Here is a 13,429-nt window from a genome sequence, read left to right as displayed (position 1 = left end):
TAAGCCTCTGAATCAAACTCCAGAAGCCAGAAAAATTTCTCTTCTAGACATCCTGCCAGTCTTCTGTTTATAAAATTTAGCATCAATTAAACTGATTATTACCACACTTACTCCATTTCAGGCTAGAGCCCAAAGACTCACACACTCTCCCCCCTCACTATTTTCTTAGTTGTACATTACTAGTTTTTATCCATCTCATACTCGGCATTTTGTCTAGTATCAACATCCCATTAAATTTACCTATCAGCTTCTCCTGATCTGGTAAAGTAGCTTCGAATTCTACTCCTAATAACAAAAATGTTAACATCACCTAAGAAACATACTTCATTTTTGGTTTGTGATTTATAAGGATGTCTACAATTTGTGGAGGGCTGTCCACAAGATTTTCCAAAACAGCAAAAAAAAAAAAAAAAAAAAAATCCTCCCCACAAATCTTTCATCTAAAAACAAAAACTAACACATAACATACAAATAGAGAACAAAACTTCACTTTGGAGGAAGAACAGAGTTAGACTTCTGGATTCATTTCAAATCCTAGGTCTATTGTTAATACACATGTGCTCATGGGCAAGTAATTCTGAATGTGAAGAATGAATGATGTAATAAAAAAGAACACAATACAGGTTCATAGTTGTCACACAGTAACTAATAAGTTAAATGTCTAACTGGGGGCCCTGGTGGCTCAGCAGCAAAGAACTTGCCAGCCAATTCAGGAGATAGGGGTTCAATCCCTGGGTGAGGAAGATAACCTCGAGGAGGGAATGACAACCCACCCCAGTATTCTTGCCTGGGAAATCCCACGGACAGTAGGCTAGAGTCCGTGGGGTCACAGAAGAGTTGGACACGACTTAGTGATGAAACTATAACAATAAATGCTTAACTAGAAGCTAAAGATAGCTATTACTATCTATTGTTTAAGAGAAACTGGACCTTCTTCAATCTGAATACCTATCAGGATAACCTTGAGGGTTTCTGGGAGAGGCTGTCCCATCTCCCTCTCATTAAAGGATACTAAGGACAGTGGCTTCTCATTTACTGTTTATGCCTATTCATTACTCCCCTCTTGACTAATAGTCTAGGTAAGGGGAAGGTAATAATTATCAAGCACAACTCTCATAATAACCTTATGACCTAGGGATTACTTGCTCTACTTTAAGACAAAGAAAAAAGTTCAAAACCTGGACTGCTGGCTCAGAAAAGCAAGTAAACTGAACTGCTGCTACCACTTTTAATTTCTGTTGCTCTCAGTCCTTTACTTCTCGCCTTCTGACACTTTTCCACAATTACTTTTATAGGAAAGTTGGTCCATCATTGATATCACCACTAAATTATGGAACTTTCCCTGTCATTTGGTGAACTAATCAAAACACATCTTGGATATTCAGTTCGTCTTGGCTATTTTTGTAGCACTTTCATTCATTCTACCTTTTTTACGTTGTTAGATTTTGAAAATTTAAGACATCTCATTTAAAACATACTAAGGGAACTTCCCTTGTAGCCCAGTGGTTAAGAGTTCGATGCCTGGTGGAGGAATTAAGATCCCACATGTTCTGGGCATGACAAAAGAATATTTTTTAATTAAAAAAAAAGCACAATAAGAATTGTAAATTAAAATGAATGATATCTTTTCACACAGAATATAGCAACTTGCAATATATTTGTAAATATGCTACATTTATAACACTCTACTTTAAATACTGACTGTTACAATCAAACAAGGAATCTCAAAAGTATTATAAGTATCATAAAAATAGTATTACTAAATCTTCTTAATACGACAGTATGATAAATGTTAAAAATCGCAAGAAAGGAGAAAGGAAGTAAGACTGCCAGTGAGTGTATGTGGCTTCATGAAGGGCAAAAGTACGCTACAAACATGACATTTGTCTCTAAAAAATGTTAAGTGCACACACAGATAAAACAAACAGAAGAAAATTTAAACAAACGTTGGTTCTAGAGGGCTAAGCGGTGGATATACTGATCATTATTCTTTCAACTCTTTTGAATTTTGAAAATTGCTGCAGTTAAAAGTTGGAAAAAGAAAAGGCTTTAAAGATAAGAGTGGACTTCAGTCATATTATGAAGTGACAGAAGCCAAATGAAAGCAATAAAAAATAAAGATGAAAGAGTAAAATTTAGTGTGGAAACATGTCAGAAGCAGGAAAGATGACTTCAAAAGAAGTAATAAATAGGGGGAAATACTAAAATTTGCAATGTATGTGAAAACCTAAGAACACTTACAACGACAAATCCTGAAAAACCATGAGAAATTCATTCAATCAACACATTTATTCAAAGCCCATAATGTCCTGTATTAGACACTGTGAATGCTATAATAATATAAAATGCATGAATGCTTTGTCTTTTAAAGAATTTATAATCCAGGTGGGGGAGAGAGGGCATTCATTGAAGGAAGTAAAAGAAAAAAGTGACAAAGCTATTTATGTATTCTGGGGTAGCTACTGGGTAGACTTAGTTTTCTAAATCTGTGGGATTTAGTTTGCTCTTTTATTAAAATGGCAATCACTATAAGAGAGCAGTACTTGATTAACTTTAAGGTCATCTTTCATTCTAAACATCTTTATTTTGCATCCATACGTTAATTAAATGCATCTCCATCTGGAAATTTGCCTTATTAAGACCGCCAACTTCAAAATCTGACATGACTCTGAAGAGTCTTAAGGTTACTTTCAACATCCCCACTTTCAGACTGTCCCAAGATGAGTTATTACAAGCATGAAAAGTTGTGACAACATAAGAAAGGTACAGAGTAATCCTAAGCAAGACTGTAAATCCAAAGCAAGACTGATTACAATATCACCCTAAGAAATCTTTTCTGAAAATATTTTTATAAAGAGTTCTAGCATCTCCCTTCTAAATCATCCTCCTCCCAAATGTACAATTTTATTTCTAGTCCCCATCTGCCCATTCCACCTCTGACCCCAACTTTGGTCACAACTGCTGCTGCTAAGCTGCTTCAGTCGTGTCCAACTCTGTGTGACCCTACGGACAGCAGCCCACCTAGAGAACCCCGTGGCTCCTCTGTCCACGGGATTCTCTAGGCAAGAACGCGGGAGTGGGCTGCCATTTCCCTCTCCTTGGTCACAACTACACCCTACTTTATGGCTTCAAGGCACAGCTTGCTGTAGGACTGCATTTCCCATTTCCTTGTTCCTTTGTTTTGATTCTTTTACAACTGCCGTCATATATGCCTCATCTTACACCTACTATTGTTTTTCAAGGTAGAGAGAAATCTCAGGGAAGAAATTTGACTTTGGGGACTTCCCTGGTGGTCCAGTGGTTAAGAATCTGCCTGCCAACGCAGGGGATACAGGTTCGATCCCTGGTCCGGGAAGATTCCACATGCCATGGCGCAACAAAGCCTGTGTGACACAACTACCAGGCCCGCTTCGCCCTAGAGCCTGTGCTCCACAAGAGAAGCCATGGCAATGAGAAGCCCATGCGCCACAGTTTACAGAGAGCAGGTCCTGCTCACCACACTAGAGAAAGCCTGGACGCAGCAATGAAGACTCAGCACAGCCAAAAAAAAGGTCACTTTGTACAATGATCAATATAAGTGACTAGTCACAAAAAGATCTGAGATACCAAGGTGTGTGTGCACGCCCACTAAGTCATGTCTGACTCTTGTGACCCCATGGACTATAGCCTGCCAGGCTCCTCTGTCCATGGGATTTCCCAGGCAAGAATACTGGAGTGGGTTGCCATTTCCTTTGCCAGGGGATCTTCCTGACCCAGGGATTGATCTCCTGTCTCTTGCATCTCCTGCATCGGCAGGTGGGTTCTTTACCTGCTGAGCCAGTGGGGAAAGCCAAAGTATAGCCATAGGAAAGGAAAACTATGGAAGGTTCAACTATGTTAATACTGGAGAAGTTCACAGTAGGAAAATGTCTACAGAAGGAAAACCTTAACTTGGATGTAATTTAAAAATCCCAACAGACGTGCTGGAATTCACAACTTCTGAGTTACCTCACCAACAGGGCCCAGAAGCTGCTCTCCTAGATCCTAAGGTTCTTCCTCCACTCCCCCATCAAAAAAACAAAAATTTCAACCTTAGACTGTATCAAAGGAAGGAACAGACATAAAATGTGACTGGTTAAAAACTGATTACCTAGGTAAAGAGCTTTTTGTTGTATGCGCAGCAACTGTGCAAGTCCAGGATTACCAGCAGCTGGGCACCTGTAGCGTGAGGCAGCGGAAGAGGTACCCGCTCGGCTGGCAGACCCAGCAGGATTCCAACGTGAAGAGCCCAGGCTGCGGACTCACACACTCCTGGAGCCGCAGCTTCGATTCATCCTGACTAGAGGGCACTGCATCCTACCCAGCCTTCAGGGTCCCCATCTAAAAGCCACAGGACTGTTCTGAGGATCAACTAAGGTTAATACACACCTGGCACACACAAAGTATACAAATCGCAGTCTCTATCACTGTTATTAGCAAAGGGCACTAAATAGGAATGAAAGGTGAGAGTAAGAAGGACTCTCTTAGAGAAAAATACATTCACCAGTTTCCCACAAAGCTTTTCATAGATACTTAGTTAATTTTCATGGCAACAAAGAACAGCCTCATAGAGCGCAGATACATGGGAGCTACAATTCACTACAGTTCAACACTGACTAAGAGGGCCTGGTGATAGCAAACCGCAAGCTAGAGTCCAAGCAGGGCTTTCCAGAACTGGGCTCCGAGGCCCAAAGAGCACAGACCAGTCTCTAGAACTTATGTGTGTCTGCATGTGCGGCACATGGCTGCGGTTTTCAGATGTTCAAGAACACACCTCTTGCAGGGCTTCCTTCTATGGACACCAGAGACAGTAGGACCGTATTTCATCTATATCAATCATGTCTGCTTTCCCAATCCTAGCTCTCACATCCACTATAATGAACAACCACAGCTTTAAAACAATTTCATGCAAAAAAAAAAAAAAAAAGAGTTTCCCTCATGGCTTAGACAGTAAAGAATCTGCCTGCAATGGAGACGTGGGTTTGATCCCTGGGTTGGAAAGATCTGCTGGAGAAGAGAATGGCTACCCACTTCAGCATTCTTGCCTGGAGAATTCCATGGACAAAATAGCCTGGCGGGCTACAGTCAATAGGGTCCAAAGAGTTGGACTCGAATGAAGTGACTGAGCATGCACACATACGTGTAAATAATATTTTTTCTTTAAATATTTCAAAATCTCCGAACTGTCTCTATGGTCAACTTAAAACACGTAAATGAATGTTCATTCTTGTATCTCTTCATTACAACATTTAGAACTGTTTTCTTAAATTTGACTAATTCTACAATAAAATGCAACTGCTCCCAAAATAAGACACAGAATTTATTAAAAGCTTATAAAAATAACTACCAAGAAAGGAAATTTAAAAGTGAGGTTCTGATTTTTATTTTAATTTAAAAAGTTGTTAAACTAATTCAATTAAAACTTTTTTTCTTAACCACTAGGGGGTACATTTGGTCATTTCCCCTTACTAGACAGGAAAGAAAATCTTAATCTTTCATCTAAGAACATCACAAGCCATTAAATAATTGCTTGAAAGTTAAAAGCAGCAAGGGTGAACTGCTCACTAATCTTCAGCTATTAGCCATTAGAATGCCACTCAGTACACTTAAGACTCAGTCTAAAGCTAACTGCACATTTTACCCTGTGAAGATCTATTTATTCACTCTCGACCAGGGCTTATTCTACTTATTGTAGTCAACATATTACCCCGGAGTTTAAGAAAGTAAAATGCTAGAGGAAAGAAATACCATGGTTTAATTGTTTAATACTGTGGCTTCAAAAACTAACAAAATAAGAGAAAAAAATTAAAAGAGAAACCTCAATAGCAGCAAAAGTAATGCAGCACTAAAAAAATGTTTTGGGTACCATGACAAAGCTATTAAACTTATAAATAAAAACTATAAAATGCAGAGACAGACGGAGTCATTTAGCTCGTGACAGTCTTCCCAGGTGGTGCTAGTGGTAAACTGCCGCCCACCAATGCGGGAGACAGAGACGCAGGTTTGAATCCTGGGTCAGGAAGACCCCCTGGAGGAGGGTGTGGCAACCACTGCAGTATGACTGCCCAGAGAATCCCAAGGACAGAGCCCATGGGGTCAGAGCGTAGAACACTAAGCAACCTAGCATGCACACAGGCACTGTAAATCAAATCTATCTTTCTCGGAGAAAACCTGGTGATATTCAATAGGGCTATAAAATTGTTTCTTGCCTTTGACCAAGTAATTTGTGAATACACAAGTAATTCCTGCTAAATACATCCTAGCAATGTTATTTATAGTAGAGAAAAATCGGGACCAATCTAAATGCCCTGTAAGCAAGAAATAAACCATAGTATACTAACACAATGAAATACGATATATTTAATAAAAACCTCATGAAAATGTACACTATGTTAATGCTCAAAGGTATATGTAATGATAGCAAGCTAAAAAAAAAAAAATCACACACACACAAAGCCACAGAATACAGTCACACTATTTAAAAAGGCAAATGAAGATCATAGACCAGAAGCTAGAAGAACATGAATAGGATCTGATGGTCACTGGATTCCTGATTCTATGACAGTAAACTGAACATAAAATAATTTTGAGAGGAGAAAATAACTGAATCCTCAGGGTTCTTTAGACTGTCTCTCAGTATACATAGTGAGCTAGATATAGGACATGGACTTCACAGGATATGTAAAGACTATACTCCATAAATTACACTTACCCTGAAGATAAACTTGATTCATCCCTACACCTATGAATATTGTATAATACTGCAACAATGATAAATACTGTACTTTCTCTCTAGTGAAGGCAAAATATCCTCCAAGGGGAATACATTATAAGCAGTGTGTATTGGCTCAGCCGGTAAAGAATCTGTCTGCAATGCAGGAGACCCAGGTTCGATCCCTGGGTCAGGAAGATCCCCTGGAGAAGAAAATGGCAATCCACTCCAGGATTCTTGCCTGGGAAATCCCATGGGCAGAGAGTTGGGACACAACTTAGGTGGGACTAAACCACCACCACCATATTAACAGGCAAATATGATAATCTCTATTTTACAGATGGAAAAAGAAACTGATGGAAATGGTTATCAATGACCTGCCCAGTTAATCCAACTCCAGATTTCCTAACCTAAAATCACTGCAGATGGTGATTGCAGCCATCAAATTACAAGATGCTTACTTCTTGGAAGCAAAGCTATGACCAACCTAGACAGCATATTAAAAAGCAGAGACATTACTTTGTCAACAAAGGTCCATCTAGTCAACACTATGGTTTTTCCAGTAGTCATGTATGGATGTGAGAGTTGGACTATAAAGAAAGCTGAGCGCCAAAGAATTGATGCTTTTGAACTGTGGTGTGGAGAAGACTCTTGAGAGTCCCTTGGACTGCAAGGACATCCAACCAGTCCATCCTAAAGGAGATCAGTCCTGGGTGTTCATTGGTAGGACTGATTTTGAAGCTGAAACTCCAATACTTTGGCCACATCATGTGAAGAGCTGACTCATTTGAAAAGACCCTGATGCTGGGAAAGATTGAGGGCAAGAGGAGAAGGGGACAACAGAGGATGAGATGGTTGGATGGCATCACCGACTCAATGTACACGGGTTTGGGTGAACTCCCGGAGTTGGTAATAGACAGGGAGGCATGGAGTGCTGCGGTTCATGGGGTTGCAAAGACTCGGACACGACTAAGCGACTGAACTGAAAAGTATCTTCAGGAAATAATCATTTATAATAATTATTATAATATTTATAATTTTAATATATTTCAATGTATGTATAAATTATTATAAATAATCATTTCTAATTATTCCCATGTCACAATTCCAGTTCCAATTTTAAAAATAAGACTTTTTCCATTTTTCTGACAGTGTACAGAAGACTGTCTTCCTTAACAAACGTGGAATGATGAGAAAAAATTATTAATTCCCTGATTGATGTAAAGAAAGTTTAGACTGTTTATTGTTTTTCTCCTTTGAGAGGCAAAGAGAAGAAATGTTAAAGTATACTTTAAATTCCCTAAACCAATTAGTCAAATTTTAGGGAAAAAGTGCTACAAGTACATCTTTGTACTGGTCTGAGATTTGCTACCACTGAACAAGATGTGAATGCAGCTGGCCACACTGAAGAAATCCAAACATCTCAGAACTCAAACATGATCTGTCTTGTGTGTTTTATTCCTGCATCTGTGAGAATGAAAAGGCCAAAAGGACTCCCCGAAATTAATCAAGAGTTTACTATTTTAAAAGTTTTAAAAGTAGCTACCTAAAAGGACCTGTTGAGGAAACAAAATTACCTAACCAGAAGAACACCTGTAAATTTCACTCATACTCACGTTTGAAGTCCATCTCAAATGTCACTTCCTCACTGCAGCTTTCCCTGAAGACTCCAATCCACAGATGTTTCCTCCTTTGTGCTTCAGAGCACTTTGGACATACATCTTTTATAACATCACATTCTGATAATGTCATAAATTTATGACCTTTGAGTTTCCTAGGAGGCAGGTATATTTTTGTCTCTACAGGCACTAGTTATACGATACACAATTGCTGTTAAGTTTAAAGACCAAACAAGTTTTAAAGGCTAGTTACTACAATATTTAACGGAAAAACCAGTGTGCTTGTTAGACTAGCTCTCTCTTCCACTTGGAAGTACTGTTTTGTTTTTTTTCAGTCAGAACTCTCAGAGTGAAAGCGTCTTGCACTGCAAGGTACCAAAGTTACAGTAGTGAAGCGCTGTTAACCTGCGTGAAATTTAAAGATCTTTAGATATTTTTAGAGATCCAATTTTTTAAACAGAAACTGTAAAATGCCATGAAAAATTTAACAGCTTTAGTGCCCTAAAATAAGCTCAAAATTCACAACTATAGTAAAGCTAGTAGCAATAAAATTAACACCAGCTTAAAAAATTTAAACTTAGTAAATAAACCTATTTATAGATTGTAAAAGTCTGCTGAACGACTATTTGAATTGTTAAAATTATTAACGGTTTCAAAGACTTTTCTCGCGCCCCAAAGGGTCAGTTTTAGCCATCTAAAATAACTGCGTAGGTATACTGTCCTGCCCTACGCCGAAAAGCAGGTTACTTATGTCTCTTTTACAAAGCAGTTAAACTGAAAGCCTTGGGTTTAAGATCGTTAAGAGATCACAGAGTTTTCAAGCTCTGCCCTAAGAAGAAGAAAACGTCGCCTTCTCCTGTCGCCGGCTCCTTTAAAGTGTTCAAAACCGTCTTAGAGAACTGAACAGTGGGATCTTACATATATACATATTTTTTTTTTGCATACTAAAAACTTTTTTTTTTTACACTTAAAAGGTTAAGACGTGAACGGTCTCAACCATCACAGCAACTCTTTATTAAATGCAATTCACACGGTTCTGGGTGTAAAAACTCCATAAATAAGGAAGCGACTCCTAATCGTGAGGTTAAAAATTAACACCCCACCCCCAAGTCCTAGAAAGCACAAGACCTCATAACCGACCAGGGTTCCAGAAAAGTAGAAAATCCAGGAAGCCAGGAGATTAAAGAGTTCCTGCAAGACCTAGCGGGGGCCCCTTCCTCGGCGCGAACACACCCTCTTACCAGTGGAGCGCTCGCCGACCCGCACGCAGCTCTCCGCCGCGCGCAGCACACCGTCCCCGGTTCACTCACTCACTCACACACACCTGCTCGCTCAACCTGGTCCCGCCGGACCTGAGACGCGCCGAGGCCCACCGAATCCTCCACAACCCACCCCAGCCGCTCACCGAGGCCCTTCCGGACCCGCCTCCGACCCACGGCCCCGCACTGCTGAGCGGGGGACCCCGACCGCAACCCCGGGCCCACGGCGGCTACGCCCCCTTCCCCTCGGACCCCGGCTCCCCCCAGGGCAGGGTGAGGCGGGTGTTGTCCGCCGGGCCGCGCCCACCTTGCACTCGTCGCTCTTCTTCTCGTCCTCGCAGAAGTTGACGGGCGCCAGGCCAGGCAGGTAGAAAGCGGCGCCCCGACGCGGGCCCGGGGCCGCCCCCAGCAGAAGCAGCGACAGCAGCAACCACCACCGAGGGGGACACGGCGCCGGCAGCCTGGCGCTCATGACGGCTGTCTTGGGGAAAGGGCGGCCGGGCCGCGGGGCGGAAGACAGGGAAGGAGGGACGGGGGGGAGGCTCGGAGACGACGAGCAGGCCGCCCGAGCTGAAGGAGGCCGGCCCCGCGACGGAGAGTTCCGGTGGCGCTAGGAGACGCCGAGGGTTCCGCAACAGAAACCGACCCGGACCTCTACGGCGCATGCGCGAGGCCGCCCGCACATGCTCCGTGCGAGTGGCCGCGAGCGCCCCGGGGAGTTTCCGGGAGGGAGCGGCGAGGAAATCCACTTTCCATGTTTTCGGCGGGCCAGCACGGGAGATGTTCCAGCGTCCGCATTCCGATTCCAAATTCCGATCTGTAGCCCCCTTGGGGCGTCGGGGAGCGTGTCTCTCTCGACAGGCGCCCCAGGCTTGCTGCCTTGCCTCATTTTCCCACTGTTTTCCTCGCCTCAGTGCCTGAGGCACACCAACCCCCGTTACGGACTTGTAATATTACACAAAGTACTTGCTGATGAAGCTGAGTTGGCGGAGGGAAGGAGAAGTTTGGGAGACGGTTAGGTGCAGGATAAGGAAGAAAAGAGGGGAGAAACCAGCCCCCCATCTTCAAGTAGCTACTCAGAGGTGTTTGCAGGGTCCGGTTCCCAGCATTGGATGCAGTGGCTCCTTGCGTGGGACAGTTTGTTTTTTTGCATAGTGTTTGCATAGACTGGATAAGACTCCCTTTAAGGGTGAGTGGAAATGAGGTGGGGAGGAAAACGGGACTAGGCAGGTAGGGGAACATAAGGTTGACATGTCTTTACAAAGGAAGACATGGGCATACCTTTGAGCCCAGTGAGAAATGTAGTTCGTGCAAAATAGAAACCTGGTATGATCATAGTTGAGCAAATTTCTGTCACTTTTCCTATTGAAGTGATGCGCTGTCTGTGCTAGTGGTGCACGACGTACATGTGTGTGTTTGTGTGGTACATTGTTCCAGGAGAAACGCGTTTGGTGACAAAGGAAAACACAACATGCAAGTTTCAAGTTTTATTCAAGGACCTTACTGAGGAACATAGCATAGAAAAACCCCCTCTCAGATAGCTCTGAAGAACCGGTCTCAAGAGGTAAGGGAGGAGACAGGATGTATATGAGTTTTTTGGCTGGAACAAAATAGCTAGGCCAATATCAAAAGGTTACTGCTAATCACAAAGAACAGACATCTCTATGTATGAGCGGATGCAAGCATCTGAGTTCAGTAAAATTATTCCTTAGATATGCATCTTAACTATCCAGGGCCAGGCTCCAAAGCACAACATATTGTTTTTTCTCCATCCTGAATTCCCCTCAGGGTGCACTGTTGTTGGGTGACTGCAGTAGCAAATGGCTTGATCCTTGTAGAACTGGGGGTCACAGTTTTTGTTTATGAAGTCCATTCCTCTGATGTTTAACTTTCAATCAAATCTGCAGAAGAAGGCATCTATTTAGACAACATAGCAAGGAATTAACCCAGACGTACCCCCAGCTCAGAATTCAAGAATGGGCAAGTTTGCTAAGAGGGATAATTCATAAAAGTGTGGAGCCCCGTGCAACACTATCTAAATTCTTGTGAGTATCTGCACGTTTCCCCCCTGGAAATTTTATAACATTTATTAAATTTTCAAAGGAATCTGTGACCCAGCAAAAGGCTAAGAACCACTGATCTATATTCTGTGGGGATAACCAGAACAATGGAAGAATGAACTGCAGCTTTGGGACACTACTATCCAGTTACGTGCACCTTGAGCAAATTAATTTATCAAATTCCAGGTAATAGGGAGAACTGGGAAGTAGAGAGAAAACGTTGTCCATCTTCTTTAGATGGTTGAGAAGATTAAGGGAGGATGGGAGAGAGGGCGGGAATATACCTTAAGCGCAGGGCAGAGGAAAGAGAAAAGGGAGCCATTTTTATAAGGAAAGCTGGGGTTGGGGGAGGAGGTGAGTAGAAGGCTGAGGTGTCTTGAGCGGTGGGATCCTGTCTAGGTCACTTCTCCCTGGAGCAAATCAGTTGACATATTTGTTGAACTTATTTGGGCTGGTGAAAAGACTTCCATACTTGAAGTCATAGAGATTTACAATATACTAAGAGAAAGCAAATGTTCTCTACATTTAGAAAGGGGCAGAAAAATGAACATTTATTGTCCACTATCTTCTGTTTATCTGGTGCCACTAAATACTTATCTCCACTATTTCACTGGCCCCATCCCAACCTTTTCCTCCTGTTTTACATATCACCTGCTTCTCAAGCCCCAAACCTAGAAGATAACCTAAATTTCTTCTTCCGTCATTCACCACATACATCCTTCAACAAGTTGTGTTCGCTGGGCCGCTGAAGTACACGAAATCCTTTCAATACTTTCCAAATCCACAGCTACACTCTAGACCAAGCTAAAATCTCAGTTCTCTCGGACTAGTACTTCCTGCAGTAGCCTCTCAGAGTCCACTCTTGACAATAGCGACCTCATAAAATCTTTAAATCACTCAATTCCACTCTTCTGCTTAACCCTGACACTCCAAAACACTTTTCGCTACCTGGCATTAACGTGGTTATTTGTGGACTGCCTCATTCCCCACCCCTCACCCCCATTAGCTTACACCCCGGGAACCTACAGTAGCGTCCAGAACAGGAGGGAGGAGCTAGTAACAGGAGAACTCGACTGGAATTGGTACTAGCCAGACCACATCAATTGCAGATCTGAATTGACAGTCACAGAGTTTCACCACCTGATGCGATCAGCCAACTCATTGGAAAAGACCCTGCTGCTGGGAAAGATTGAAGGCAGAAGGGGAAGACAGAGGATGAGATGGTTGGATGGCATCACCAATTCAATGGACATAAGTTTGAGCAAGCTCGGGGAGATGGTGAAGGACAGGGAACACTGGCGTGCTGCAGTTCATGGGATAGCAAAAAGTCGGACACGACTTTTTGAGCCACTGAAAAACAACAGACTTTCAGCGCTGACATAAACCTGACGTTTTCCACACGCGTTTATCCTCCTCCATTCACAGAGGAAAGGAAGGGGACCGGCTGACGACTCGCCGTCAAATGGCTACTGGAGACCCAGCCCGCAGGAGTGGGGGTGTCTAAGGCGTGTCTTCTTGCTTCCCTACCCACATTACTACCTCTGTCCTCCGAGCTCAGCATTAGCAAAAACCCGGAAAAGGGAAGCCTCCCTCTATAGCAATGGTCTCCAGGCTCCAGACGCAATCTGACCGCCCACTGCGCGGATTGCGCGTGCGCACGCCCAGCAGCCAGCCGCACCTCGCCAACTCCTACCCGAGCGACCTCGTCCCCGCTTCCGCCTTCACAGTTCAGACACGTCACTCCGCGAGGCCTGGCCTGGT

The 13,429-nt window shown here is 42.8% G+C and overlaps 1 protein-coding gene across 1 annotated transcript in view; it reads right to left on the bottom strand.

The window, feature by feature from the left end:
• Window positions 1–10,306, bottom strand: part of TM9SF2 (transmembrane 9 superfamily member 2) — a 50,093-nt gene extending 39,787 nt beyond the window's left edge. The window contains exon 1 of the mRNA XM_069601949.1: window positions 9,916–10,306. Within this exon, the coding sequence (XP_069458050.1) occupies window positions 9,916–10,080 (165 nt within the window). The 5' untranslated portion in view covers window positions 10,081–10,306. The remainder of the gene's footprint in view (window positions 1–9,915) is intronic.
• Window positions 10,307–13,429: the final 3,123 nt, after the last annotated feature.

This window comes from Ovis canadensis, chromosome 10, assembly GCF_042477335.2.
Source record: "Ovis canadensis isolate MfBH-ARS-UI-01 breed Bighorn chromosome 10, ARS-UI_OviCan_v2, whole genome shotgun sequence".
Taxonomy (NCBI): Eukaryota; Metazoa; Chordata; class Mammalia; order Artiodactyla; family Bovidae; genus Ovis; species Ovis canadensis.
Note: the sequence above shows the minus strand (reverse complement) of the source record. Positions and strands in the feature narration are given on the sequence as shown.